Raw genomic sequence first — 25779 nt, 5'->3', positions numbered from 1 at the left:
CAGAAAGGGCATGACATGGGAGCACCCGAGGCTAATCAGTTTAGATTAACCGAGGTTCCGCCACGACAGGGATCCGCGTGAAACGACGTGAGAGAGCTTTAGCAGCAGCTCTTGCTTTCACTTACAATTATTTTCGATCCATACTTTACGTTACGCTGTCAATCTCTCTCTTATACCCACTATAGGAGGCGTAGGGTACCAAGACCCCGACATATAGCTGTAGTGGGCTGTTCATCAACCTCAACAGCTGGAGATACATTCACCTTTAATTAATCGAAACCGCCAGCTCCTGCCTAGGACAGCCTGGCCGTTCCCCAAGCCTTCTTTCCTTCCTGATATCATTGCACTTTTCCAGGCCGGCGCGCCTATCATTGAGCGCCCAAGGGCTTCCAAGACTTGGTCCGCTCTTGACGCGAAGTTCACACAGAGGAAGAGCTTGCAATCAATATGGCGGATGAGGACGCGTCCATAGAGGTCGACATGCTCGCGCAGTCCGCATCCGTAGACGTCGAGATGCGCGCGCATGATAATGTTGAGGATGAGGATGATGCCCAGGGTGGATCTACTTCAGAGGTCGAGCTTATTATAGCCTCTGCAAACAGAGCGAACGGCGAGATTGATCCAGACTCAATGACTATGCGATTCGACCCGCCCTCTATTCCATCACAGGAGGGTTCAGTTCCTTTCTCAGCTCTTGGCGAAGTATTACACGAAAAGGCTGTAAAGAAGAATGGCCTCGCAGTCATTGTTCCTCCGGTGCAAAATCGCTGGGAATATAAGGTGTTTAAAGATGAAGAAGAAGTGGATGAGATCTTGGAGGAATATGACGATGCTGGCTTTGTCGAGTACCTTGTGCTATTTTCGGATGGTAGTGAGGACGTAGTGAGTTCATTTTCTGGCCTACCTTTTCTTCAACACATGCTACCTCGGCTACCTCCACGCTCACCGTCAATTCTTATGCTTGATTCCTTCTACATCATTACATGCTTCCTTTTCCATTATTCTACCTGCCCTTCGACGCAATCATCTACATGCCATCCAACGCACCCTCTCTGGACGTGGTCGTCTAGATACCTTTCAACGCGGCCTGCCATACACTTTCATCCACACACTCTACAATCCATGCTTTTTCCGCACCTTTTCACATCGCCAACCCCAAACCCATTCTCCTAATTGGAAGCGTGGCAATAGAGTAACGTTGCTGATTAATCATTCCGCATCTACAGATCTCATTTGACGAATTGAGGAAGCTCCAAAACGGACCTAGTCTCATAGCCAACTTCGCCTATCAACTGACTGGCGACTCCGACTCAACTGAATCAATTCTACTTTCAGACGACGAGCTGTCCATGGCGAGACCCTCAAAGCCAAAGACACGAGGCCGTCGTCAAAACAAAGGCTCCAAGACCACTTTGTCAAGCAGAACATCGCGACAACGCAAGTCGCAGTCACAGCTGAGCTTAATATCGATGTCCTCGCAATCCGAGGGCGGCGAGTATGTCGGAAACGAGAAGCGGCGTGCTGCTGCTCGATTCCGTGGTGAGAGAGCTACGCGGACTACAGCCCAGAAGAGGGTGAATTACTCTGATTTGCTTGCGCTTGAGGATGAGAGTGAAGATGACCCAATTCAGCTTGGGAAACGCAAGCGATCATCGTCGAGCCGATCGGGTTCAAACAAGACTAGGAGATTGATTCGCGGACCCAGAAGACCTGACCCTGAGGCTGTGAAAGTTTCTCGGAGATCTGGTCGCAACACGGGAAGAAGCCGAGACATGCGCGAGGTCGGGGAGGAAGACATCCCTGAGACAGCTACGGCCAATAGTATTGCCAGGTACGCTGTGGCAAAAGAGGCTTTCAAGGAGCTTTCATCCGACGATGATTTTCGGCTTCGCCACTTTCAGATGTGTGATGTATGCAGAGAAGAAGACGACGACGAGATGAAAGGCATGCTCGTCTTTTGTCAAGGATGTACATCGGCCTTCCACCAAAAATGCCTTGGTCCACGAACAGGTCGTGAGCATCTCGTCACCAAGATCGCACCGAAAGACTTCGTTCTTCAATGTCGACGATGTGTCGGCATTGCTAGACACAAAGACCCTCTCGCTCCAGACCAAGGATTATGTCTCTCTTGCCATGAGCCAGGTTCATCAACCACAGCCTTTCGGGAGCGCAAAACAGCCAAAGACGAGCAGAAAGAACGGGAAGACAACGGTGGAGAAGATCCAACTACCGATGTGCTCACTGACTTGATCAACAATCCGAATCATATTCTCTTTCGTTGCACTAAATGCTATCGAGCATGTCACATGCATCATCTACCGCCGAGAGGCCAGAGCTTCAAAGACAGGAAAGAACAGGAGACAGCCGAGGCTCTCTTTCATGAGTACACTCAAGATTGGCAGTGTAAGGATTGTGTTGAGGCTCCCGGAGAAGTCGAAACTCTCGTAGCTTGGCGCCCTACAAGCATAGACCGTTATGAGCCTGGGCAAACTACGGACGTCATTGAAGAAGACGCCAAAGAGTATCTTGTGAAATGGAAGAAAATGTCATATTTCAAGGTCCAGTGGATGCCCGGTGCTTGGGTCTGGGGTGTTGCAGCCTCCGCGACCCTCAAAGCCTTCGCCAAGAAAGATAATATAACCAACACACCGAAGATGAGCACCAAAGAAGCCGTCCCTGAAGACTACCTTCGTGTAGACATCGTATTTGACGTGGAATACACCAACATTGTGAATGCTCCCTCGGAGAAGATTGCTAAAGCCCGTATCAAAGAGATCAGAAAAGTGTATGTCAAGTTCAAGGGTCTAGGATACGAAGACGCGGTCTGGACAGAGCCACCTTCACCAGAAGATGCTGAGCGGTGGACCGACTTCAAAGCCGCTTACGAGGATTGGGTTATGGGGTCATACACTCGACTTCCTACAAGATCTACCCTCAATACTCATCTAAACAAGGTCCGAGCTCAAGACTTTGGTAACGACCTAGCGATGAAGAGCCAACCGGCAAGCTTGACTGGAGGCGAACTCATGGCGTACCAGCTCGAGGGCCTGAACTGGCTTTATTACCAGTGGTTCAAAAGGAAGAATGCTATACTCGCGGATGAGATGGGCCTTGGGAAGACAATCCAGGTGATCGGTTTCTTAGCGGCTCTCAAGCAGCTCCACGGTTGTTGGCCCTTTCTTGTCGTCGTCCCAAACTCGACCTGTCCGAATTGGAGACGCGAGATCAAGCAATGGGCCCCTTCGTTGAGAGTGGTGACATACTATGGTTCGGCTAGAGCAAGGAAGCTAGCCCTGGATCATGAGCTCTTTCCAGAAGGCAGGAAAGATCTAAGATGTCACGTTGTGGTGACTTCTTACGAGGCCGCACAAGATACCGAGTTTCGCTCAAAGTTCAAGGGGATCTCCTGGCAAGGTTTAATTGTGGATGAAGGTCAACGGTTGAAGAACGACAAGAATATTCTTTATGGTGCGCTGAACGCTCTGAAGCCTCCCTTTAAACTTCTCTTGACTGGTAAGCAGCCCCCAACAATCATCGTCCTTCTATACTGACGGAATGCAGGCACACCTTTACAAAACAACGCTCGGGAATTATTCAATCTCCTGCAATTTCTAGACCCTTCAATTGATGCCGAGGCTTTAGAAGAAGAATACACTACATTGACAAAAGAGAATGTCGCTCAGTTGCACGACCAACTACGCCAATACTTCCTCAGGCGGACCAAGGCCGGAGTTTTGAAATTCCTCCCGTCCATGGCGCAAATCATTCTCCCAGTCACAATGTCAATAGTGCAGAAAAAGCTCTACAAGTCGATCCTAGCCAAGAACCCCGAATTGATCAAATCTATCGTCGGGCCAAGCAAGCGAGCTCTCGGGAAAACCGAACGCGCCAATCTGAACAACATCCTGATGCAACTACGGAAATGTTTGGCTCATCCATTCGTTTACAGCAAGGACATCGAGGAGAGAAGTAGCAACCACGTCGTTTCACATCGGAACCTGGTCGAAGCATCATCGAAGTTACAGTTGTTAGAGATCATGCTACCAAAATTGCAGGAACGAGGTCATCGAGTCTTGATCTTCAGCCAATTCCTGGATATGCTCGACATGGTTGAGGATTTCCTCGCGGGCCTCGGTCTGTTCTACCAGCGTCTCGACGGCAACATAGGCTCTCTCCAGAAACAGAAACGGATAGATGAGTTCAATGCTCCGGAATCGCCCTTGTTTGCTTTTCTGCTTTCTACTCGTGCTGGAGGCGTGGGAATCAATCTTGCCACTGCTGACACCGTCATAATACTCGACCCCGACTTTAACCCACACCAGGATATCCAAGCCCTCTCGCGCGCACATAGGATAGGACAAAAGAAGAAGGTCCTCGTATTCCAGTTGACTACTCGCAACACCGCCGAAGAAAAGATCATGCAGATTGGAAAGAAGAAGATGGCTCTCGATCATGTGCTTATCGAACAAATGGATGCTGAAGACGATGCAGGCATGGATCTCGAATCGATACTGAAATATGGCACCGAGGCTCTTTTCAAAGACGACGATACGCAGGACATACATTATGATTCTTCCTCTGTTGACAGACTCCTGGATCGTAGCCAGATTGAGGACACCAAAGCCGGGAAGGATGACTCCGCGGAGTCGCAATTCAGCTTTGCTCGAGTCTGGGCTAATGAAAAAGGTGTTTTGGAAGACAACTTAGGTAATGCGGAAGTCCCTGAGGAAGTAGATCCTTCCATTTGGGAGAACATTCTCAAGGAACGTGAGCGTGAAGCAGCTGCCGAGGCCGCTGCACGTGTTGAGGATTTTGGACGAGGGAGACGCAAGCGTCAAGTAAGTTGGTCATCTGGGATTTGAGGCAACTCTACATCACTGGGTGATGATGGGCTCCTCCTGAACGGCTTTGGCTGACATTCCATAGGCTGTTGATTACTCCAAGCAGACTGCGCGATATTTTGAGTCATCCCCAATGGGTTCCAAGAATGGGCGGAAACCTCAAGAGTCAGATAGTGATACCGACTTCCAAGAGCGAGATGGGAGTGAGGAGGAACCGGAGAGCGAAGAGGAAGGCGTCCAGGTCACTCCTTCTCATGAACTGCAATCCGACGCTCATCGCCCTCGCAGTGTGCACGGCTCACTTTCATCTCCACCCAGGAACATTGGTAAGCTCATTCTGGTTTAACGTGATCCATAAGTCATGCTAACCCTTTCTTAGTTCCCGTTTTCAGACGCGCAGAGGTGCCACTCATGTCTCCCAGTCCTCTAATGCCACGCCAAATCCCTGGGATGGATGGAGCGAACAGTCCTCCGGCTAAGTGTGTTGCATGTGAACACCACCATCCAACAGGACGCTGTCCTCTCAAGCGCGCTGGAGTTGAATTCTGCCCGCTGTGTGGAATTGCTCATTTCGGTCGGGGCAGGACATGCCCTCACATCAACTCAGTAACTCAACTTCAGTCCATGCAAGATGCCATCAAGCATAGTCCCGAGACTCCGGAGCTCAAAGAATTAGCCAGGAGGAAACTCACGGGTCTCATTGGATCTATCAAACATAAGAGAAAATTGGAGGAAGAAGCGAAGGCAGCTCAGGTCTTACAGCAGTCGGGCCAACCTGATTCGAATTTTACTCCTAGTCAGCACGCTACTATGAAAGGCCAAGTGGTATCGAGACAGACGAACGGCATCAGACTTGGAAAGGAGAATCAAATGGCTGGACTTTATGTGGCTCAACCTCCCTACAGACAATGATCAAGGGATGGTGCTTGTGGAGCTACTGAGAGGATGGATCCTTCTGAGAGATTCGGGATTCTTCGACGGCATTCGTATGCAAACACTCTTTTCTACATTACAGGTCAGAGACTCGCGGGTCAGACGGTGACACCTTTACGCGGAGGGCTACCTTTGCGGCGGTAATAGCTCTTCATACCTATTGCACACATGCGGTAGGTCTGAGGGGTTTGAGGAGCCTGAGAGATTCAGCATGCGTGCGTTTCTCTTCCTCCCGTCAGCATGTTCCCATCAATCCCACGTGTTCGCAATTTCATCGCATCTTGAAGTTGATCAGATCTCTCTTTATTTCAACAGGATTGGCAAGGGGGTTGGCAAAAGCCTTCAGATATATAATAGAGTGCGAAAGTTTTCGCAGATAGATAGATCGATCAATGATGCCCAAGCTTCAATTTCGCCCATGCTCTGGACACCTAACGTCTGTTTCCGTGCCCAGCGCGACCAGACCTGGGACAAGCCCAGTCGTATCCTACCTCCTACGTCTCGCTGCCTGTTCGCTGTGTAAACCTAGATCTGATGACAAACATCAATACATAGCGCAACCAACGAAAAATCGCGATTCTACGACGGAGATGCAACACCCCGTCATCCCTTCCCCGTCCGCTTTGTCCGTGAGAAGCCCTTCTTCACCGCCACACCTAATGGACAAAATCCCCAATCCCCTACCAACCGTGTCCCGTTTAGGCCGGCCAGATCCCGGCTTCTCGGGCCCACGGAGCGTAGGACTAGGTGACCTGTCAGTAAAGTAGTAGATCGAGCCCCATCCTCTTGCCGGTCACTCGGGTGCCGAAGAGGCGAATCGATGCAGCGGCACCCGCCGTCATGCTGGTCTTGACGTTGTCCACGTGTGGGTTGAGGGGGGTTTTTGGATAACAGCTGGTGGGTGGACGTTTGAGGGGATCTGATCGGGAGGGCTCGAGAGCCGTGTGAGGGGGGTCCGAGGTTAAGATGTGGTGGATGGGGGTTGGATGGACGGAGGATGAGGGGAGGGAAAGGGAGGAAGGGATCTGCTTTTTGAGGTGGGTTCGGAGGGGAGATTGGGGATGGGATGGTTGGATGGCTGAGGAAGGAGGGCGGAGGGTGCTTGTCTGGGGTGGCGAAGCGGAGGGTCGGGTCTTAAATTCCAGTAGAGGTTATCGTGTGGTAGGTTAGTGGCCAGTTGTTAAGATTCGCGATTGAGGCATGCAGCATGGCAACGGCAACAGCAACAGCGGCCCTTTGTATTGGTATGGAAATCATTGATTGTGGAGATAAAACATGTATGATTTTGTCTTTGCTCAGGTTCCTTCATTCATCACCGGCTTCGAATACTTCCACCTTGCGCATGCTCATCCGCCACCTCGTATCTACCCTGACGGCCTGATCGTGTCGGTTCCCTGCCTGACATTGTTTCTCACATCATCATTCCCTGGGTTTGCCTCCTCGTAGATCGCCTGCTTGGTCTCTGGTCCCCCGGGTCCCTCGAAGTCTCGTGCTTTGGTTGGACTGGTGGAGGGGTCAGTCGGTTCTCTCCCAAAGCGTTTTCATGGGTGCGCTGGTGATCCGACTTACTGGCCCGATCCGCCCTTCTCGCCAGGCTTGGAGATCAGATCGCCTCCTTCATCGACGGGGATTTCGCGGTTGTCGCCGGCGCCTGATGCGGCGGAGCCGACTTTGATGGTGCTGCCGGGGAACCTGTCGGTCACGCTGGTGTCGACGCCGGACTCGGTGGCTAGGAGGGCTTAGTTGACTGGTGGGGTAAGGAAGGGAGGTGCTTACTTGAGTCTGCGGTGCTCACGCCGTGTTTGGCTTGGTGGGAATTGAGGTCACGCTCTGCTTGGCGGGCGATAGCCATGGGGTCTTGGCCTTCGTATTCTTTAGACATGGTGAAAGATGTTGTATCGCTGAGTTTGGAGTGGTTATGAATTTGTTGGCGGTTGTTCAAGTAGCCAGAAGAATTACATGGAAATCTGTGGTGGAATTGAAACGCTGATGATGTCACTCATCGAAAAGCTGATAGGGCTGAAAATCGGCCATTGGCAACGGCCAACCGAGCTCCGGACAAAAAATGATTGATAGGCCGTTCAGTTCATCTCGAAGGATGCAATTCTATGATCATGAAAAGTCCGTTGCAGGGAATGAATAATTTTACTGGTTTGCTAGTATGTTGTTATACGGGAGGTACTTTAGGATGTGAGGATTATCCCCTACCTGAGCGCACAGCAGTGGTCCAGCCCAAAGCAAGCGCGCGGTACTTGATTGCTAATTTGCTACGGTCTAAAATCGTACTCTGAAGAGTGACCGCCTTTAGCAGACCTATAGCACATGTCATGTTCATATCTTGATTTCCATTGCAACTACCTATACGTTAGGATGATATAATACACCAAGATGGCGTATCATCATGATGATCTGTAGTTGAGGATGAACAGAATATTAGGATGGTATGTGTTGTCGTGCGTTTGCCTTTTGATTTCTATGGTTGCCGGTATGTCTACAAGATAGACTGGTTCTGTTGACTACTACCAGGTAAGCACTTCCAGATCTGCGGAATGTTGTTACAAGCTGAGCAAAGAGAAGGAAAGCCGCAGCATTGCATTTTTGGAGATTTTATCTTCGTGTGATCTGCTCCGTACTCTCCTTGTATGAAGCCATTCATGCGTTTTTATGCTTGCAGTGTTATTGACTCGGATTTATCGGAGATTGCATATCCTAGGCTCGCGCTGGCACCAGGAATAAGGGATCTTCCCGGTTACTTTAGGGACTACCTCACTTTTTTGCCCGGTAGCTCCCGTAGTGGAGTTAGCAAATACGATAGTGACGCTCTAGTCTCGTTCCCAACAGCCTTCCCCTCTCACAACCAGACTCCCAAGTGTTAAGTGACCCCACTCATACCCAAGCTTTTCTTCCCCTCCACCGAGTTTCTAAGCGGCACCATATATGATGATTGAATATTTACACGCTTTACCCGGCTGAGTTACATCCGCATTTATAGCTACCCAATATCTCGCAGATTCGTTCCAGGAACGGCGCCGGGCATGATCGGTCGGAAAGCTTCGAGGCTTCTAGCCGAGAAGCTCAACCCCCACTGAACTCAAAGTGTATGCTTTCGACGCTTGCCATTGACACATCTGCCATCCCATCCCTTTAAACCTCGCAACCATGTCTGCCCCTACCCCCGCTGAAGAACAAAACCAGACAAGCGAAACCACACATCTAGCGACCCAGGCGCCAGCGCAAATTGCTCAAGCAGAACCTCAGGCACAACAACCTCAAGCAGCACAAGCACCAGTACAAGCGGCAGGTGATATTGCCATCGACGACAGCAATTCTGCGTACAGTGATGATCTGTAAGTCAACCCTGGAAACCCGTAGACATTGTCGTTTGGCCGCTCAAGCTTATCCAGTTCCACCTACACCGCATCTCTCACTTCAAGTGTGCTAAACTTTCCCACGGAAAATGGCCGCCGTTATCATGCCTTTAGGGAAGGCACTTACGTCTTTCCGAACGATGAATCGGAGCAAGATCGTATGGACATTCATCATGAGATGATTTTGAAAGCATGCGGTGGTAAACTCCATCTGGCACCCTTGACTAATCCGAGACGTATCTTGGACCTTGGAACCGGCACAGGTATCTGGTGCATCGAGATGGGCGATATTTACCCTGACGCGGAGGTGATCGGGAACGATTTCAGCCCCGTCCAACCTAACATGGTACCTCGAAACGTCAAGTTTGAAGTGGACGATGTTGAGGCACCGTGGACGCATCCCACCAAATTCGACTACATCCACTCCCGTTTCATGGCCGGCTCAATAGCAGATTGGCCAAAGCTTGTGCAGACTTGCTACGATAATCTAACCCCAGGCGGCATCGCTGAGTTTCAGGATGGAGACTTCCTTCTCTACTCTGAAGATGGATCGATCAAAGATTCCTGGTTGGAGAAGTGGAACGTAGATTTCGAAAAAGCAGCAAGAATGGGTGGACGTACCTTACGTCCTGGGCCTCACCTAGAGGACTGGGTTCGCGCGGCAGGCTTTGAAGATGTCCATCATGAAAAGATCAGGCTCCCTATAGGCCTATGGCCAAAGGACAGACAAATGGCAAGCAACACTTCTGAACACCAGCCAAGACTGTCAGAAGAGCCGCAGCTGATGATCTACTCACGCATATAGAAAGAGGTCGGGGCTTTCAACCTAGTGCAACTCAAAGAGGGACTCGAAGGCTTCTCACTTGTATTGTACACTCGCATTCTTGGCTGGTCTGCAGATGAGGTACAAGTTCTACTGAGTAAAGTCAGGAAGGATTTGGAGAGCAGAAACATCCACGCGCAAAACGACATGTAAGATCCCTTTTATCTCAGCGAACAAATCCCAGAAGGTCTCGCTGACGCTGTCGCTCGAAGATATGTCGTCTGGGGTCGCAAACCTAGTGTCTAGGTGCAGGAGAGCGCTTGATAATTTCTTTGGCGGTCGTTTGGATACCATTTCTGCTATTGCCTTCTGATCGCTGGCAACCGCGTCCTCTAAAGTGATATGATGAAACAGTTCGGGCTGGGAAAGTAATCATCTCGATAGCATCCATATCGCTTCCAAACAGACATGCTTCAGCTTGCCCTGGAGGCTTACGGGCTAGCATAATCGGCCGGCGGAGTGCATGACCCGGTGCCGGTAGTCCCATTTATGTTCCGGGCCCTTAAGGTATACCTTACGCATCGAGCGAGGAAAGCCGGTATCTAATTTGCAGGGATACTTACCTTATCTCCGGGGGGCGAATCTAACACTAATGTACTCTACTTGTAAAGCCCGTTTCAGGATCAGTATTGAAAAATGAAACTTGCTTTCTAACATGAGCCCATCGGTATTTTATACCTATCTATACCTATTTATACCTATTTATACCTATGTATCCTTTATTGTGAGTCTCGAGATGCATAGCAACTCGCTAAAAGCTACGCAAATACCCTGTTGCGAAAATAGCCTCAAGAACGGACATGGTTGAAAGCCTCCCCCCCTTGTAATAAAACAGGGGGTCGGAAAAGGATTTTGACAGTGCCGGCCCGGACGTTCTAGCGCCAAGCTTCAATGCGTGGCAACGTCAACGACACTTCCTCACCTTCCGCATCAGGTCGTTGTCAGCGCTACGGGTGAGCAGAAGCGAGGTCGTCACGGAAATGGCAGGTACTGCGATTTACGTGCGGAGAAGCCCTGAGTGGGGTCTCTTATCCGTTGTTGACCCAGTAGAATCGACTCGGGAAGCAATGAAGCTTCCTAGTCACATGATCGCCGTTCAAGCACATCGCGGTGCCTTGCATTACCTAGACATAGCCTAGTTCTTCATCGATAGCTGTCCGTTGTGGCAATCGGTACTTATAATAGAAATTCGAGTCCCCGCAGCAGGAAGCTCTTCGTTCCTCAGCCTTTTACCTTTGTGTATTCTACTTACACCCGCCTTGCAAAATGCGTGTTTCTACTTACATTAGCCTGTTGGCCACTATCGGTATCGTTGCAGCTAGAAATGCACAGCATGTTGGGAAATCGCTGCCAGAGCGCGCACCTAGGTCGCCCAGGTTTTTCGAAGACGTTCATTACCCTCAGTACAATAAGCGACAATATGTGAACACTACAAGCAGTGAGCCTTCAATGCACACGTCATTTGCCTTGGCACTAATGGGAGTAGAATTTGCCGTCAATGGATCTGCTATCCCGGATGTCGATTTTGACATTGGGGAATCGTACGCAGGACTCTTGCCCATATCCTCCAAGATCAACGAGACCCGAGAACTCTACTTCTGGTACTTCCCGTCAACGAATCCGCTTGCCGAGGACGAAATCACTATTTGGCTCAATGGCGGACCGGGATGTAGCTCTCTTGAAGGTCTATTGCAAGAGAATGGACCTTTTCTTTGGCAGTATGGAACTTTTGCGCCAGTCCCGAACCCATGGACATGGGTGAACCTCACCAACATGGTTTGGGTAGAGCAGCCGGTCGGGACTGGCTTCTCGCAAGGGACGCCGGATGTTACGGATGAGACCGGGGTTGCTTCGGAGTTCTTGGGCTTCTGGAAGAACTTCGTGGACACCTTTGGATTGCAGAATCGCAAAGTCTATATCTCCGGGGAGAGTTATGCGGGATACTATGTGCCATATATTGCGGATGCGATGCTGAATAGCAATGACACGACATACTACGACGTTGAGTCCATCTTGATCCACGATCCGAGTACGAGCACAGAAGCTGTGCAGGAGCAGAGTAAGCGAAACCCTCATGCAATTTCCAAGGAAAAAATACTTATAAGATTCCAGTCCCTGCGGTAGCCTACGTCGATTACTGGGCGCCTCTCTTCTCCCTAAATGCATCGTTTATGAGCTTTCTTCACGAGCAAGCCGACTCCTGCGGCTACACATCCTTTCTCAACGAATACCTCGTCTATCCTCCCGCTGGGCCCCTTCCAAACCCTCCAATGTCCAACGATACCTCCGGCGAATGCGACTTGTGGGATGCTATCTTCTACGCCGAACTACTCATCAATCCTTGCTTTGACATCTACCAAATCGCCACCACTTGCCCGCTTCTATGGGACGTCCTGGGATTTCCCGGCTCTTTCGATTACACCCCCGCAGGAGCGACCGTCTACTTCAATCGCACGGATGTGCAAAAGGCTATTAATGCGCCAGTAGAGCAATGGATGGAGTGCACCAATAACAACGTCTTCGCTGGGGATGGGTCAGATTCCTCTCCTCCGAGCGGGCTGTCAATCTTACCTGGTGTTATCGAGAAGCTAAATAAAACCATCATCGCCCACGGTGCTCTTGACTATATCCTCATTGCCAACGGTACCTTGCTGATGATCCAGAACATGACCTGGAATGGCGCCCAGGGTTTCTCGAGCAAGCCGTCAGACGAGTTTTTCGTACCTTACCATACGCAGGATAACCCAAGCACTTTAGCGGGTGCTGGTGTCTTTGGCACGACGCATACTGAGCGAGGCTTGACTTTCGTGGAGGTCAGTCTCAGCGGGCATATGATTCCTCAATATGCGCCTAGTGCGTCTTATCGTTTGGTAGAGTTTATGCTGGGGAGGATCGATAGCGTCACGGAACAGGGCTGCTTTACGACTGACACGGCGTGTACTAACGGGGATGGAACTACGAATTACACCACTTTGTGCGAGAATGGGACATGCTAGAGCATGTAGGTGGTGTGGAGTGTTTGTCGACATGATATGTACATAGAATAATGCATGCTTGCCCGTTTGGATGCGCTTGTATAGGTATGGCCCCCTCAGTGACCAGGCCAAGACTGCTTTTCCTCTCGGTCTCCCAGACCCGGATCCATCTCCTCATATGCTGCATCACAACGCCGTCATTGGCCGAGAATGCCCGTAACGCTGACCAATATCTGACTAAGCGTATCAAAGAGCCTTGGCATCATCGCCCAAGCGCAATCTCTATCCTGCATTCGAGACAGCGGAACCCCCACTGTAGGCAAGAACTCCCCGAATCCGCAACTAGAATCCGGACGCCAGATATGTGTGAAGAAGAACGGTGCCGCGGGGAAAGCATGTCGTGTCGCAAGCCCGCCGACATTCACGGGTTTCCTCCGAAGGGGAGGGCGGGCGTTTCGTTCGTTCTTTGCAAATCGGGTTTTTGAAGCGACGACGATGAAATCGGGTGACATTTTTTATCCCGTTGTGTGGTGGGAGGGTATTTCTGAAGGGATAGGGTTGGGTGGGGTGGAAGCTGTGAGTGGAAGGACGGTTCTTGGTGGTGCGGCGTGTTGGAAGGTTTGGGGCGCTGTGGGGGAGGGAGGGATTGGGACGGTGGAACGGTGGATGATTGGTTTAGGGGCTGGTGGAGGAAGAGCGTTCGTTTCTTTCATGCCAAGGGTTTTCGTTGGGTGGTGTATTGGAGCGATGAAGATGGGGTGGGCTGTGCTTTTGTTGTGGTTAAGGGGTTTGAGTTGGGGAACGGGCGCTCTGGGATCGACGAATGAGGGTTTGCTTGGGCAAGGGATATGAGCTGTACGTTTTCACTGGGAGGGAGGGGGTTGTGAGGTTTTGGGAATTGTTTATGGAAGGTGCTACCCGGGGATAGAGAATGGAATGGGCTGCTAGGATACTTGACCGTGCAAAGCCGACAGTCGAAGCCACAATCAAACAGAAACCACTGTGTGCAGCACCGAGACAATCGGACGCCAGCAACAATCTGAGAACTTCAACCATCAATTTGACACCATCATATCCCTCCACACCCCCATATTGCATCCTTTGCGGATTGTCAGCCACCTCAATGTTTCCATAATTACTGGGAGCCTCGGCCATGGTGGCATCCTCTTGGGCCAGCGGCGTGGAGTCTCTGCTACAGTTAGGTCATTCCGCGATCGCTAGCAGAATAATGAGTGTCCACTCGCATCTCTGATCAATCAAACCAACCCCAGATCCCTCTGCGCCTGACAGGCTCCTCGGTACGCCTGTAGCTGCGCTCATAAGTCTCCGAAAAATGGTCCCCACCCCCGTGTCTGGAGTCTGAGCGGCCGGAAGAACCATGTCGTCCCGAATGACCGTGATCACCAGAGCGGCCACGGTTTTCAGAGTGACCCTGACGGCCCGAGTGACCAGGGGGTGGATGAGGGGGCCCCCGTTGACGGCGGGAAGATGACCTGCGAGGGGGAGGTGATTGACGTCGTGGAGGGGGCCGGGAAGGAAGACGTCGTGGAGGGGGCCGGGAAGGAAGACGTCGTGGAGGGGGCCGGGAGGGAAGACGTCGTGGAGGGGACCGGGAGGGAAGACGTCGTGGAGGGGGCCGGGAAGGAAGACGTCGTGGAGGGGACCGGGAAGGAAGACGTCGAGATGACTGATGTCTCGGACGAAAAGGCTGATCTTGCGGACGACGAGGATAATCACGAGCGGGGGGTTCTACGTCTCGTGGGCGGCGGGACCGAGATCGACGAGGAGGTCCCTGAGCTTCCCCATAATGGTTATGGGTGTGTCTATGAGTGTGGTCATCATAATGAATATGACGGTGATACTCGAAAAAGTGCGGTTGGAAAGCCACGTCTGGGCCCCTCCTGCCCTGGTTGTCCCTCTGCCGGTCTTCTCTCCGGTCGGCCATGGCTTGGGTGTTCAGCGGAAAGCGAAGCTTATGCAGCTGTGTCAACTAAGCGAGAGATGATCGAATGGAACCTCCAAGCTCTGTGAAGCTGCTAGATGGAAGGGAACCTGGAAGGAAGTGGCTCTTCTTAAGTAATCTCCTCCTCTTATCGCTCGTCTGCCTAGGTGAACGGTAACGCACCTCCTTTACCCAGAATCCAATGTGTTTTGGGCTTTCCTGGAGAAACGATTGGGACCCGACGCTCGCATGCCAGGTGACTTAGTCTATCAAGGGGCAAAACATCCTTCATTGCTCCTTCTCTGAGACCAACCATCAAGACTATAGGACACGCCATCCGAGCCTTTGTTGTCGATTGAGGTCCAACCAGAGAATGGCCCGTGGCTCCTGTCCACAAATTTTCTCTTGCTGGACCTACGAAGAGTCATGAGTGTAAACACTTTCGCAGGCAACCGCTTCGGATGAGTGCCAACAAGCCGCAGGGTAGTGGCGAACATTTGCAGCGAGCGCATAGACAGCGTATTATTGGACTCAACGATGAGACTCACGTTTTCGGAAACATTACAGACAGACAGCGAGCCATCCTAGCTTATCACTCGTCCTGAACCTAGTGCATGACCACTTGTTGCTCGTTTTGATTCGAAGATCAGCTCTCTGGCAAGGAATTTCCATCACTCATCCGAATGGTTGAATGCTTCCTGCAGTATGGCATTCAGTCTCCCTGGTTTTACCTTCCGAACGGCGCATGAGAAGGCCAAGAAAACGCAAAAGATCGGCGTCGCTGTAACCCAATGACTTCTTACTGCACGAAGACCAGGAGCCACGTTTTATCGGCCAATTGTGCAAAAGCTTTCATGGCCACGGGACATTGCCACCGTAACCCAGGAACGGGAAGCACGGGCCTCCCAAGCAGGGGGTAGGTTCTCTAGAAGCCATTGTGGAGAATGTGAGTAGGAGTATAATTCACAAATGCTCCAATTGGAGAGGAGGAGAGGCATGAAGGTGAATGAAGACGTTCCAGCTAAGCACATTGACTACGACACATTTTGATGGAAACAAAGCAACGACGCCCATCTCTAGATTTCCATAAGGGTGCCGTACCATTTTCCAGCTTGTGAAGCGGGGTCAGTGATGGCCGTGTCAAGGGTGGGAAATCACGGAGGATGGTCAGCGCCAAGAGCTTGCGACCTTTGGTTTCCCTGGACGCTCTTTCATGGCTTCTTCGCTTCTCTCTACTTCAACCGTTCAAGTGACGGTAATCCGATTCTGCACGTATGTTGTTGCTTCACTGGACGATTTTTCAATACTTCGAACTGACCCCCCCTGTTATTCTGCTCCAAGTCATCATGCAGGTGCATATCCAACCGCATCCAAGCACAATGAACCCGAATCCTTTGGCCCGGGACGAACAGAAAAAACGTCTGTCTTATACCATCGCTCACCATTGGCTCGGTTTTGCTTGGACTAGGACCAGTGGATGACTTCTTCTCGACATATCTGCGAGCACGGCTAATGAAAGTCGTGGCAAATGAACTAGGGAAATACGCCTTTCTGTGACATGTTTGAGCATTCACCAACCATGCCAGGTCTGGCGCTAATCGAACAACTGCCTTCCAGAGACACGAGAGCGAGACTACGTTAACTTCTGAGAACTGGGACCAGCACAACACGCCCTCTCCAGAAACATACAAGCGGCATGACCAATGGTCTTCGGTCTGCGAGTAGCATACCACGCCTCTACTGGAAACGCTGGAGCATATTACCTCATGTCTACGGCCTGCGATCAGTGAAGAGCTCTACGTCAGCACCTTAGGGAGGAGGTCTCGTGCCACTGTGGGCGACAAATGAGAGGCAACCCCTTACGGAAGACCGTTCGCTGTTTCTGTGTACGCTGTCATGCGTAGCCTTCATCTTCCGATGCAAGGCTGTCTCTTAAGGATCCTCAGTCGTCCTATACCGTTATCGTCCTCTTGCTCTTTGCTTTATTCTTGACACGGAAGATTCACTTCAGAGCATGTGGAATGCAAAGTCGCAAGCAACAAGCATTAATCGATTGCAAAGTCAGCTAACATCATGTGCGTGTGGACGGTCTACGAGAGAGCGTGTGGACATTTCAACTTCTATCTGGTGTCTCCCTGCGACGACTACCAAGCTCACTGTGAACTCCGGCTAACGACTCCTGGCGACTTGAACCCACCAAGTATGACTCGGGGGTCATACAATATCGTTAGCTCTGGCTTGTGCGGTCCGTGATTCAAGCTTTCCACTCTCATCCCTTGTTCCTTACTATCAAAAAGACTAGCCTGTTAAGTCTCTGTTGCCATCTGTGTTGCTAATAAACACTATCCACAAGCCGGAGTTAAAAGCGTGACTGACAATTACCTCTTTAGCTACCTGTGAAGCCCACTACCAAGAACGTCGTCGGAGAGAAGCCATTTTCACCTTAGCGACCATGCGATACAGCAAACGATAGCACTCTGCAGCTCGGCAAAAGGCGTGGGGAAAATGAGACATGGAAGGGACAAGACTTGTGGATCAGTTAGGGAAAATGGCAGAGGAAGCGTTGGAAAGTCTCAGAAAGTTAAAGACGTTGATGCCAAATAAAAACTCCTCGCCCGTCCAATACGCTCTTTTAGCTACTTCTTTGCCTACTTGACTATTTCAATCCACGATTTACCAAACATACAACAAGGTCCACGTCCAAGACTGCCATTACCCTAACAACTTGCCTGGACTATGCGCATGACTGTTGGGAACAACACCTGTATCTACAAAAGATTATCTTGAGGGATTGACAAATTGATAACGGCCAGCGCTCTCTCGCAAGACATACCCAGAGACTATCATCAGCCTCTTCGCAAGCGCTACGGCCGAGCTCCGGCAATCACGCTTGATCCTTTCCATCTACCCTCTTACCCAGAAATAATGCCACAAATAAATACGGCCACATACCAAAGACATATCAGGCATGCTCGCAGATATTGCAAGGCCGTCATGATACCCATACAAGGCGCAAAAGACATACGGCCACCGAATGCCAATGACGGCGGGGTAGGATGGAAGCGGCTGGACCAGTCACAAGGTAGGTGTTCATGGGAGAGACGATTCGATTCGATTCTCGATCAGCTCGACTAGGCTAATCTAATCTCATCCTTCTCCGATCCACCTCTTTTCGCTATACCATTGAGCCTCTTCGACACATCCGCAGCCTCCAACCTTACTTCTCCGCACCCAAGAGAACAACTCCGGCTACTACTCCCGATACAACCTCTTGATCTCCCAATGTGCGCCGAAACAAAATTCCGATGATGCAAATCATCCATCTTTGTCGCCTCGATGTCCTTCCGTTCTCGAATCCGATCGTAGTAATTTCAAAGTAGGAACTGTCGTTTTTGCGTCAAGGTAGTGGTGCACGGTGCTTCACGTCGAGTGCGGTGGGGCCTTGATGGCAGTGGGGGTTGTGGTAGGCGAGGGTGGGAGCAATGTCGCGTCATGAGTGGAGAATTAAGTCAAACAGACATCAGCGAGTCGAGGCCAATTAGGTTGTACCAGAGGCGCCGTTTGTAGATTGGGTCTTTGGTGCGGCCGGGCATGTTTAGGTCCGCGTTGTGCTCTTGGTAGGGTTTGAAGTATGGGTATTAGATATGGACATATTTTTGGAGGAGGGAGACAAGTACCGTTGGTAAGTGTATAGTGTGTGGCGGTGGAGTACTCATCGGAAAGTGTGCTGATGTTTTGGAGGATAGGGGAACATTTGAAAATGATCAGTTCAATGATGCAGCCTCTTATTCGAAGTGGGGTAAGAACCGATTTCTGGTGGTGAATGATGGTAATACCTGATTAGGTGATGTCTCTAGATCTAGGATCCGCGGTCGAGAGGCGGATTTATGAGTGACATTCCGGAAGTTGCTGAGAGACCCGCTGGAGTGAAGCCGGATTGCACCTCGCTCGTGGCCTGGGGCCAAAAAATGTCTGAGTAGATACCCCTTTACGGCTACAAAGAGCCGTTTAGAGAGGGTTTGGCCTCTATCCAGAAGGGATCTCCTGAAGTCTGCTCAGTGGTTGGGGGAAGCGTCATTGGACGCGTATTGCAGCCTAGAGGCGACGAGATCATACGCGGGGTTTCTCCCCATGGCGAACTAAATAGAGGCCAGAGCGATGTCTCCGATGCATGCAGATTTTTGAAGATATGTACGACGGCTTTTGATTTTCAAGTTCTGGGGGTTTGAGGGACAGAAGAGTCATGTATGATTTTGAGATGACTTCTATCAAATGAGCAGCTATCCAGCTCACCAGCAAGCCCTCCAGGACGGGCCCCAAGCCCCCTTCCGCACTCAAGATTTGCCCGCAGAAGGAACCTGGTTCTTGAACCGGTTGATGGCCTGGGTAACCTTGGCCTCCTCAACCTTGTCCATCGGACCGCCGTCCTTGATCTTCCGCCAGCCGACGAGCCCGTTCGTGTGCAGGTTCGGGTGCGTTTCGAGGAAGCGCCAGAGCTCCGCGGCGTCCGGCCCCGTCATGTTGGCGCACTGCTTGTGCAGGATCGAGAGGGCGCGCGCGATGTCGCCGTCGTCCATCGAGTGCCGTTCGGGGAACACCTTGCAGCAGATGACGGAGTCGAGGTAGTCGCCTCGGCCCCAGAGGGTCCATTTCCGGCACATGTCGGTGGCGGGGTCGATCGAGGCGGGGGACTGCCGGGGGCAGTCTGCGGTGCTGGGTTAGCGGTGGTGGATAGCATCATGTGGGGGAACGGGGGTGTAGACCTGGCATTTGTGGCGGCATGATGAGGGCCGGATGTGGTGAAGGGTTGTGAGTGATAGATGTGGGTTGTGGAAGAGGTTTGAAGGGAATGGTTGTGGGAGAGGTGAGGTTTGGGTGATGCTTTATATTTCGTATCACGGAAGGACATCGGAAGTTCAAAACAGCCCCCCCTGCCTGAGAAGGTTTCGGGTCCATCCATTGGTGTTGATGTGCATGCGACCGTCCGTAAGATTACCAGAAATTGCGAGAGATCGGACTGGCTAGGCAGGTGGAAGCCGAGGTCATTTAATATCCGGCACCGACTGATGCCCTATCGGGCGTCCGGCGTCTTCAATGATATCGTGGATGCGGAGGAGAACGTCAAAGATAAGTGGTATTGGTTGAATTATGATACAGAGTAAGTGTTATAGTCCAATGCTGGTGCAACACTGCACAACAAACCGCTCCGCAGGCGAGAAAACCCCTCCTCACCGTTCCCTTGGACGACTTCTGCGGCCGAACCTCAGGATCGCCAAGGTCACCAAACGCCGACCGTCGGGTTTCTCCACGTTTCGATTCAAGATGTCCAGCCAGTACTTGATCGGGTTGCTGTGCAGGGTCGGATTGGCTTGCAAGAATCCATAAAGCTCCACGACGTCTCGCCCCGTCATCCCCGCACATCCTCTGTAGCTGATCCCGAGCACGTAGGCGATGCTGTCCTCGTCCATGTGATGGAGGTCTCGGAACATCATGCAGCAGATGAGAGAGTCCATGAGGTGTCCTTGTGACCAAAGACCGGGCCATTTCCCGCAGACGTCGTCCTCTGGGCGGATCGAGTGGATGCTGGGCATCGTGAAGGCCGAGGGAGGAGGTTCGCTGAGGAGTAAAGTATAGGGAGTGTCGGGCAGACAACCTTTCGGGGACAGTGTGCTAGCGACTGGCTGGCTGAAGGCTTCTGTGTCGGTAGGCTTGTCTTTGGAAACATTGAGAGGAGGTTGTTGGTAGCTTGAAGCTCAAAAGACAGCTGAGAATGTTTGGTGAGTAGAAAGCCGAGGGTGTTCGGTGAAGATTGGAGTTTCTGAAGGATGATCCTACCTGCTCATATCTGGTTGCTTGTGCATAGGTAAGAGTGACTCGTCCAGCAAGTTCTGCATTCGCCGAACGTTGCAGGAAGATGCCCAGATGACATAGTATCGCCAGTGGGGGTGCGTTCTCATGTCCCGCATGCTTTGCCAATCGGCGAATGGATTTTCTGGGATGTTTTGGTGTCTCTGGAGGTAGCAGTATACCTTAATGACGTCTTCCCCACTCATGCCCCAGTACTCTGCTGGCTGGACGAATGCCAGAGCAGCTGCGATGTCCATAGCGCGTAAACGATGTTTGTCCCGCCACATGAGGCACGCAATGATAGAGTCGAGGTCCTCTGGGTGGTGCCAGAGATCCCAGTAGCGGCAAGGATCGTTAAATCGTGTGGAGGCCAAGCCTGGCATGATAGGCTGCTTCGTTCTGCATTTGGAGGTCAGTGGTGCTGTTGGTGGGAGGTTCGACTCATACGAGACAAGGCTTGTGATCAAGGGCATTGCGAAAGGTGGTGCGGACCTTGAAGAGCGGTGAGAGATAGTGGTGGGTGGTGTTTGAGATGGTCTGAAAGCACTAGGGCATTTGTGTCTCCCAAGGAATGTAAGTTATCTCACGACACCATAATTTAGCGGCCACCACAATGCTCATGCGCGAAAATCAAGCTGTAGCGTAGCAGCGACCATAGCCACGTGCTCAGCATGGAGACGGAAATGAGAATGTAAATGTTATCTAATGCTACCTGAGGGCAATCATCAGGTGGTGGATGGCAGCCTATTCGGAAGGACTGCCCCCAGGAAGGCGAAGCGTTGATGGTGTCAAGATCAGAAGTCTCAACGAGGGGTCGTTTCATGGTTGGCTGAAGAGGAAAACCCGCCACCCCAAAGGCCTTCTAACCGCCGAGGTACGTGTGATATCAACTATTCGGCACGTGTGCAGCGTCGTATTCTCATTACTCTCAATACCTCGAGGGCCAATCAGTTATAATCGAGCATCTCTCTGCCTAAGGGTTTGAGCATTCTGAGGCTTCGCCTTTCTCTAGAAGGGGTGGCTGGTTGAGGGAGTGTGCTGTTACATTCCATCAACGACAAGATCTGTGCCCCAACATGTCAGAAGCTTTGCTTCATAATTCCTTATGTCCGTCTTTGTACTAGTACCTTGGCAAGGACTTCGGGATAGGACGTAGCAAGCACGAGGGCTTCTATTGGCACCGCTAAAACTTCCTAGTAACCACGAAGTCGAAAAGGGCTTAGGTACAGGGAGACAGTTGCCGACATCCCAGACTCAAACAGGTATGGGCGGCAGACTTGAAGGGACAGCAAGGTGTGCGAAGGGCCGGAGAACACATTTGCTGGCACACTAAGCCGTGAATAGTGTCATGCATTAGCCTGAAGTCGTGACTTTGAGCGCAATAACTTCCTCTTCACGGATCGTTCATGGCGAAAAGATTAGAGATGAGGCACGTCACGAAAACACAAAGGTTTCCCGAGCTCAACCACGCATCCTGTCCAAAGAACTATCCGCTTCCAATCAAACCCTGCACTCTTTCCGAAGTCCACATGTGCCTTAAAAAACCACTACTTTCCACTGCGGATGCAATCAGTCTGGAAGAGATCTCTGGAGAGACTACCTACGCAACCAACGTTGCAAAGAAATGCAATAGTCTTGACCATCTTCATCCACAAGTCTCTCAAGCCTTCGATAGTCCCTCAGGTCTCTCAATTCAGGAAGACTGATGCTGAAGGTTGCCGTACGTGCTACTGGCGTCATCTCTGAGGCGAACATTTAGGGAAGAAAGTCCGGATTCTTAGACAGAAAGTTGGGGACGACATTAGGCGCGAGGGTTACTGGCATCCGGAAAGCACTATGCATCGATCCAGACACCAAAGAATGATATCTCGGGTCCCAGCACAGAATGTGGAGGACGGCGCAGATACGATCTGGGTAAATGGCTTCCGCAAAGCGACTGTGGCTGAAAGAGCGAGGTCAGGCAAATGACGGGTGCTTCCAAAGCGAGAATCGGCATAGGTGTTTGGATGCGAGGATGGTAATAGATATTTAGTAGAGATAGATCAGTACAAGAGCAGTTGAAGCAAATTTGTGACGCAGATAAAGTGAAAACAAATAGCGTTCACAGGGCTTTACGACCCGAAGACATCCCCAGTGCAGGGTCCAAAACTGCCTCATGAATGGGATGTTCCTGCCAACAGATTATCAAAAGAACAGGCTACAAGCTCGGAAGCAGGATTACCTACGAAGACATGAACAAAGCATACCAATCTCATGAACGGTCTCTCCATTCTTCCGAGACTTGCTCGGCTTATGAAGAGCCGTCTCCTCGTTCCCATCCTGCATCCTCGCACACAATCTGGCATACGCTTGAGAAACCCGCCGACTTCCAACTGAGTACCACTTTCACAACGCAGTATGTGTGTTTGTTGTCGGAGCCCATATGACTCCTTTTTGAGCAAATCCTGAGTCATGAGAGTCTTTACTCTCAAGACGTGTTCCAAGGCCTGATAGAATCCGTCGAATAGGCAACACTGACTCCGAAATCAAAGTCCGGGCAAGCATGGGCGATCACCTCCAGTGTTTTCTCATGCCTGGCGCATAGTTCGGTGGAAGCACAGATTACTTTCTCAGCTATCATGGCGAAGTTTTTGAATCTAAATATCAGCTTTTGCTCTTGCAGCTTCCTCATCGGCGACGAGCAATTGAAGGTCTTGCATCTTCAGCCATTCTCTCACACTAGCCATCACCTTGTCAAGCGATTCTCCTCCCTCTAAAATGTCATCAAGATGGTGCAACGTGATTCCACTTCGATGATCTGTGACTCTTTGCTGACCCCAGTTGTACGTCCTGACTTTGTCACCGCGACCCATCTTGGAGACTCCAACGATGCTGAGGCGTAGCTGTGCCATCTCTTCTTCTCTGGCATCACGCCGTGCTTGAGCAAGCTTCGCTCGTAGGATTTGCCACGCCTTTGCACGGTTTTGCTGCTGAGATCTCGAGTCTTGTATAGCAACGACAGTATTAGTAGGCAAATGGGTCAAGCGGACTGCAGAGTCCGTAGTATTGACGTGCTGGCCACCCGCGCCCTTTGCACGCATGACATCTGTTCGGACATCTGTAGGGTCTACGTAGTAGTCGTTTGACGGGTCCTCAAAGTTACTTTCCCCAAGCTCGTCTTCTCCTTGGCTGGGAAAATTGGGCAACACCAGGACGGACACAGCACTCGTGTGTGTCCTACCCTTGACTTCAGTAGCTGGAACCCTTTGTACCCTGTGTACTCCAGCCTCGCATCTGAGCATGTCATATGCTCCTGGAGTTTCAATTTCTAAGACCGCCTCTTGGATTGAATTTTCAAGACCCTGGGTTTTTGTAGCATCAAATTTGAGAATGTTCACTCGGAGACCTTGCCGCCTGCAGTACCCCTGGTACATCTGTAACAGATTCCCAGCAAATATGCCAGCCTCATCTCCACCAGCTCCAGGTCGAATCTCAATTAGACATTGCATTTGAGCAAATGGATGCTCTGGGATCAAGCTTTTCTGGAGGTCGCTAGATAGTGATGAGAGCTTCTCTGTGGTTGACTGCAGCTCTTCTTCTGCAAGGGATCGTAGCTCTGGGTCCGTTGAGGGGTCTTTGATAAGTTGCTGGAGCTCTGGCAAAGACTATTTGTCTATCAGTGACCATGCATCTGCCTTGCAGGTTGGGGACGAACGTTGCTGGTCAACTCCCAGCCGTTCAAGGCCGTAACCACAGCGGAAAGAGACCCGGCTTTCTTTGCTATCCGAGTATCATACTCGCTGTTAAGCTGCTTCGAGAGCTCAGCATGTTCAGCTGCAAGAGCTTGAGCTCTGCCTAACAAGGCTGGCGGAATCGTGGAGGTAGGGGATGGGACGGTGCTTTGATATCGTAGCACACGCCATAATTGACATCGTTTGGCCGTTGCGAAGCGTTGTAAACAAGCGCATCGTCGCGTTGTCAACATGCTACTGAGCAGGATCTGGAGAAAAAGATTGGCCTCATTGCAAGGGACTTTCTTTGGGCGGAATTTCCCCGCTCTGCAGCCAACCCAGGTACGATGTAGTGCCACAGCCTAATAGCTATTTGCCACTCATGCCTACCTTATTCACCAGCCTTGGTCTTACGGTCTAGACTTTCGCTATTGTTTCTCATAGAATATTCATCTTTGAACATTTTCGTGCAAAGACGTCCAAATCATGGGGATGACTAGGCGGCGAAGAGGAACGTGCGAAGTTCTCAGTCAGAGCTTGAGGAGAGGATTGTAGAAGTGGCTGAGACAAAGTTCGTTAATAAGCATGAGTTATGGCAGAAGATGCAAGATAAAGGCAAATCATACGCAGGAGCGCGGCTATCCACTTGAATTGTTTACCTCTTCATGGGACCGATGCGCCCCAAGAGCCCCTAAAATTATCCACCAACCCATATATGATACAATCAACTAACCCTGAAGCCCTGTTACCGCTCAAATCTGCTGCCTGAACTATACGTAATATCCTACAACAGAACCTAATTTTTCTCTAGAGGCACCTCCTATAATCTCCGACGGAACCTCTCAAAGTCTCAAGTATAACGATACTACGTTTCGCCTATTATTTCATTTCGCGACTCGAGAGTACTGATAATATTCGTTCAGCCACCATGGGGAAAACTAGTACGTGATTGTCGAGACGGGAGGGGAGGGGTGGGGGTTTCCATTGAGTCCATTGATACGGCCTCAGGGAAAAAGAAACAAACGGGAAGGCTTTTGGTGTGCTGCAGGCAAATGCCCTCCATCATAATCGCGTGGCCTGTAACAGCAGCTCCTGGCTTTTAACATTACATATAGAATCTGAGGATAGTTTAAAATCGCGACTGGGTGGCTTAGCTGGTTAGGTAAGGTCGCAAAGTCTGATATCACGGTAAGGAATATCTAACATTGATCTAAATTAGAGCGATAGTCTCATATGCCACGTAATGTTATCTATAGATCGCGAGTTCGAACCTCGCCCCGGTCAGTTCTTTTTGGGGTCCTTTCACCCTTAAATCTTCCGTTCATCATATATTCTTGCCT

The 25779-nt window shown here is 50.8% G+C and overlaps 8 protein-coding genes and 1 non-coding gene across 9 annotated transcripts; 5 read left to right on the top strand and 4 right to left on the bottom strand.

The window, feature by feature from the left end:
- Positions 1–447: 447 nt before the first annotated feature.
- Positions 448–5753, top strand: HO133_005775 (uncharacterized protein; the record flags this gene model as incomplete). The annotated part of the gene is made up of 5 exons (XM_037296680.1): positions 448–882; positions 1227–3513; positions 3562–4838; positions 4927–5167; positions 5221–5753. The coding sequence occupies 5 exons, from the start codon at positions 448–450 to the stop codon at positions 5751–5753; spliced, it is 4773 nt and encodes a 1590-aa protein (XP_037147861.1).
- Positions 5754–7138: 1385 nt separating this feature from the next.
- Positions 7139–7656, bottom strand: HO133_005774 (uncharacterized protein; the record flags this gene model as incomplete). The annotated part of the gene is made up of 3 exons (XM_037296679.1): positions 7139–7277; positions 7344–7503; positions 7551–7656. 3 exons carry the CDS (start codon positions 7654–7656, stop codon positions 7139–7141), a joined length of 405 nt encoding a protein of 134 aa, XP_037147860.1.
- Positions 7657–8933: 1277 nt separating this feature from the next.
- On the top strand, positions 8934–10211 carry HO133_005773 (uncharacterized protein; the record flags this gene model as incomplete). Its single annotated transcript, XM_037296678.1, has 4 exons — positions 8934–9121; positions 9179–9875; positions 9948–10114; positions 10178–10211. 4 exons carry the CDS (start codon positions 8934–8936, stop codon positions 10209–10211), a joined length of 1086 nt encoding a protein of 361 aa, XP_037147859.1.
- A 1020-nt stretch (positions 10212–11231) lies between these two features.
- On the top strand, positions 11232–12961 carry HO133_005772 (uncharacterized protein; the record flags this gene model as incomplete). Its single annotated transcript, XM_037296677.1, has 3 exons — positions 11232–11403; positions 11452–12024; positions 12078–12961. 3 exons carry the CDS (start codon positions 11232–11234, stop codon positions 12959–12961), a joined length of 1629 nt encoding a protein of 542 aa, XP_037147858.1.
- Positions 12962–14093: 1132 nt separating this feature from the next.
- Positions 14094–14971, top strand: HO133_005771 (uncharacterized protein; the record flags this gene model as incomplete). Its single annotated transcript, XM_037296676.1, has 2 exons — positions 14094–14137; positions 14251–14971. The coding sequence occupies 2 exons, from the start codon at positions 14094–14096 to the stop codon at positions 14969–14971; spliced, it is 765 nt and encodes a 254-aa protein (XP_037147857.1).
- Positions 14972–19216: 4245 nt separating this feature from the next.
- Positions 19217–19664, bottom strand: HO133_005770 (uncharacterized protein; the record flags this gene model as incomplete). Its single annotated transcript, XM_037296675.1, has 2 exons — positions 19217–19587; positions 19646–19664. 2 exons carry the CDS (start codon positions 19662–19664, stop codon positions 19217–19219), a joined length of 390 nt encoding a protein of 129 aa, XP_037147856.1.
- A 446-nt stretch (positions 19665–20110) lies between these two features.
- On the bottom strand, positions 20111–21202 carry HO133_005769 (uncharacterized protein; the record flags this gene model as incomplete). Its single annotated transcript, XM_037296674.1, has 2 exons — positions 20111–20627; positions 20718–21202. 2 exons carry the CDS (start codon positions 21200–21202, stop codon positions 20111–20113), a joined length of 1002 nt encoding a protein of 333 aa, XP_037147855.1.
- A 2163-nt stretch (positions 21203–23365) lies between these two features.
- HO133_005768 (uncharacterized protein) lies at positions 23366–24693 on the bottom strand (the record flags this gene model as incomplete). The annotated part of the gene is made up of 2 exons (XM_037296673.1): positions 23366–24373; positions 24424–24693. 2 exons carry the CDS (start codon positions 24691–24693, stop codon positions 23366–23368), a joined length of 1278 nt encoding a protein of 425 aa, XP_037147854.1.
- Positions 24694–25578: 885 nt separating this feature from the next.
- Positions 25579–25723, top strand: HO133_005767. Its single transcript has one exon. It is a non-coding gene; the product is annotated as a tRNA-Ile (tRNA).
- The last annotated feature ends 56 nt before the right edge of the window (positions 25724–25779 follow it).

This window comes from Letharia lupina, assembly GCF_014066315.1.
Source record: "Letharia lupina isolate WasteWater1 chromosome Unknown contig_22, whole genome shotgun sequence".
Taxonomy (NCBI): Eukaryota; Fungi; Ascomycota; class Lecanoromycetes; order Lecanorales; family Parmeliaceae; genus Letharia; species Letharia lupina.
Note: the sequence above shows the minus strand (reverse complement) of the source record. Positions and strands in the feature narration are given on the sequence as shown.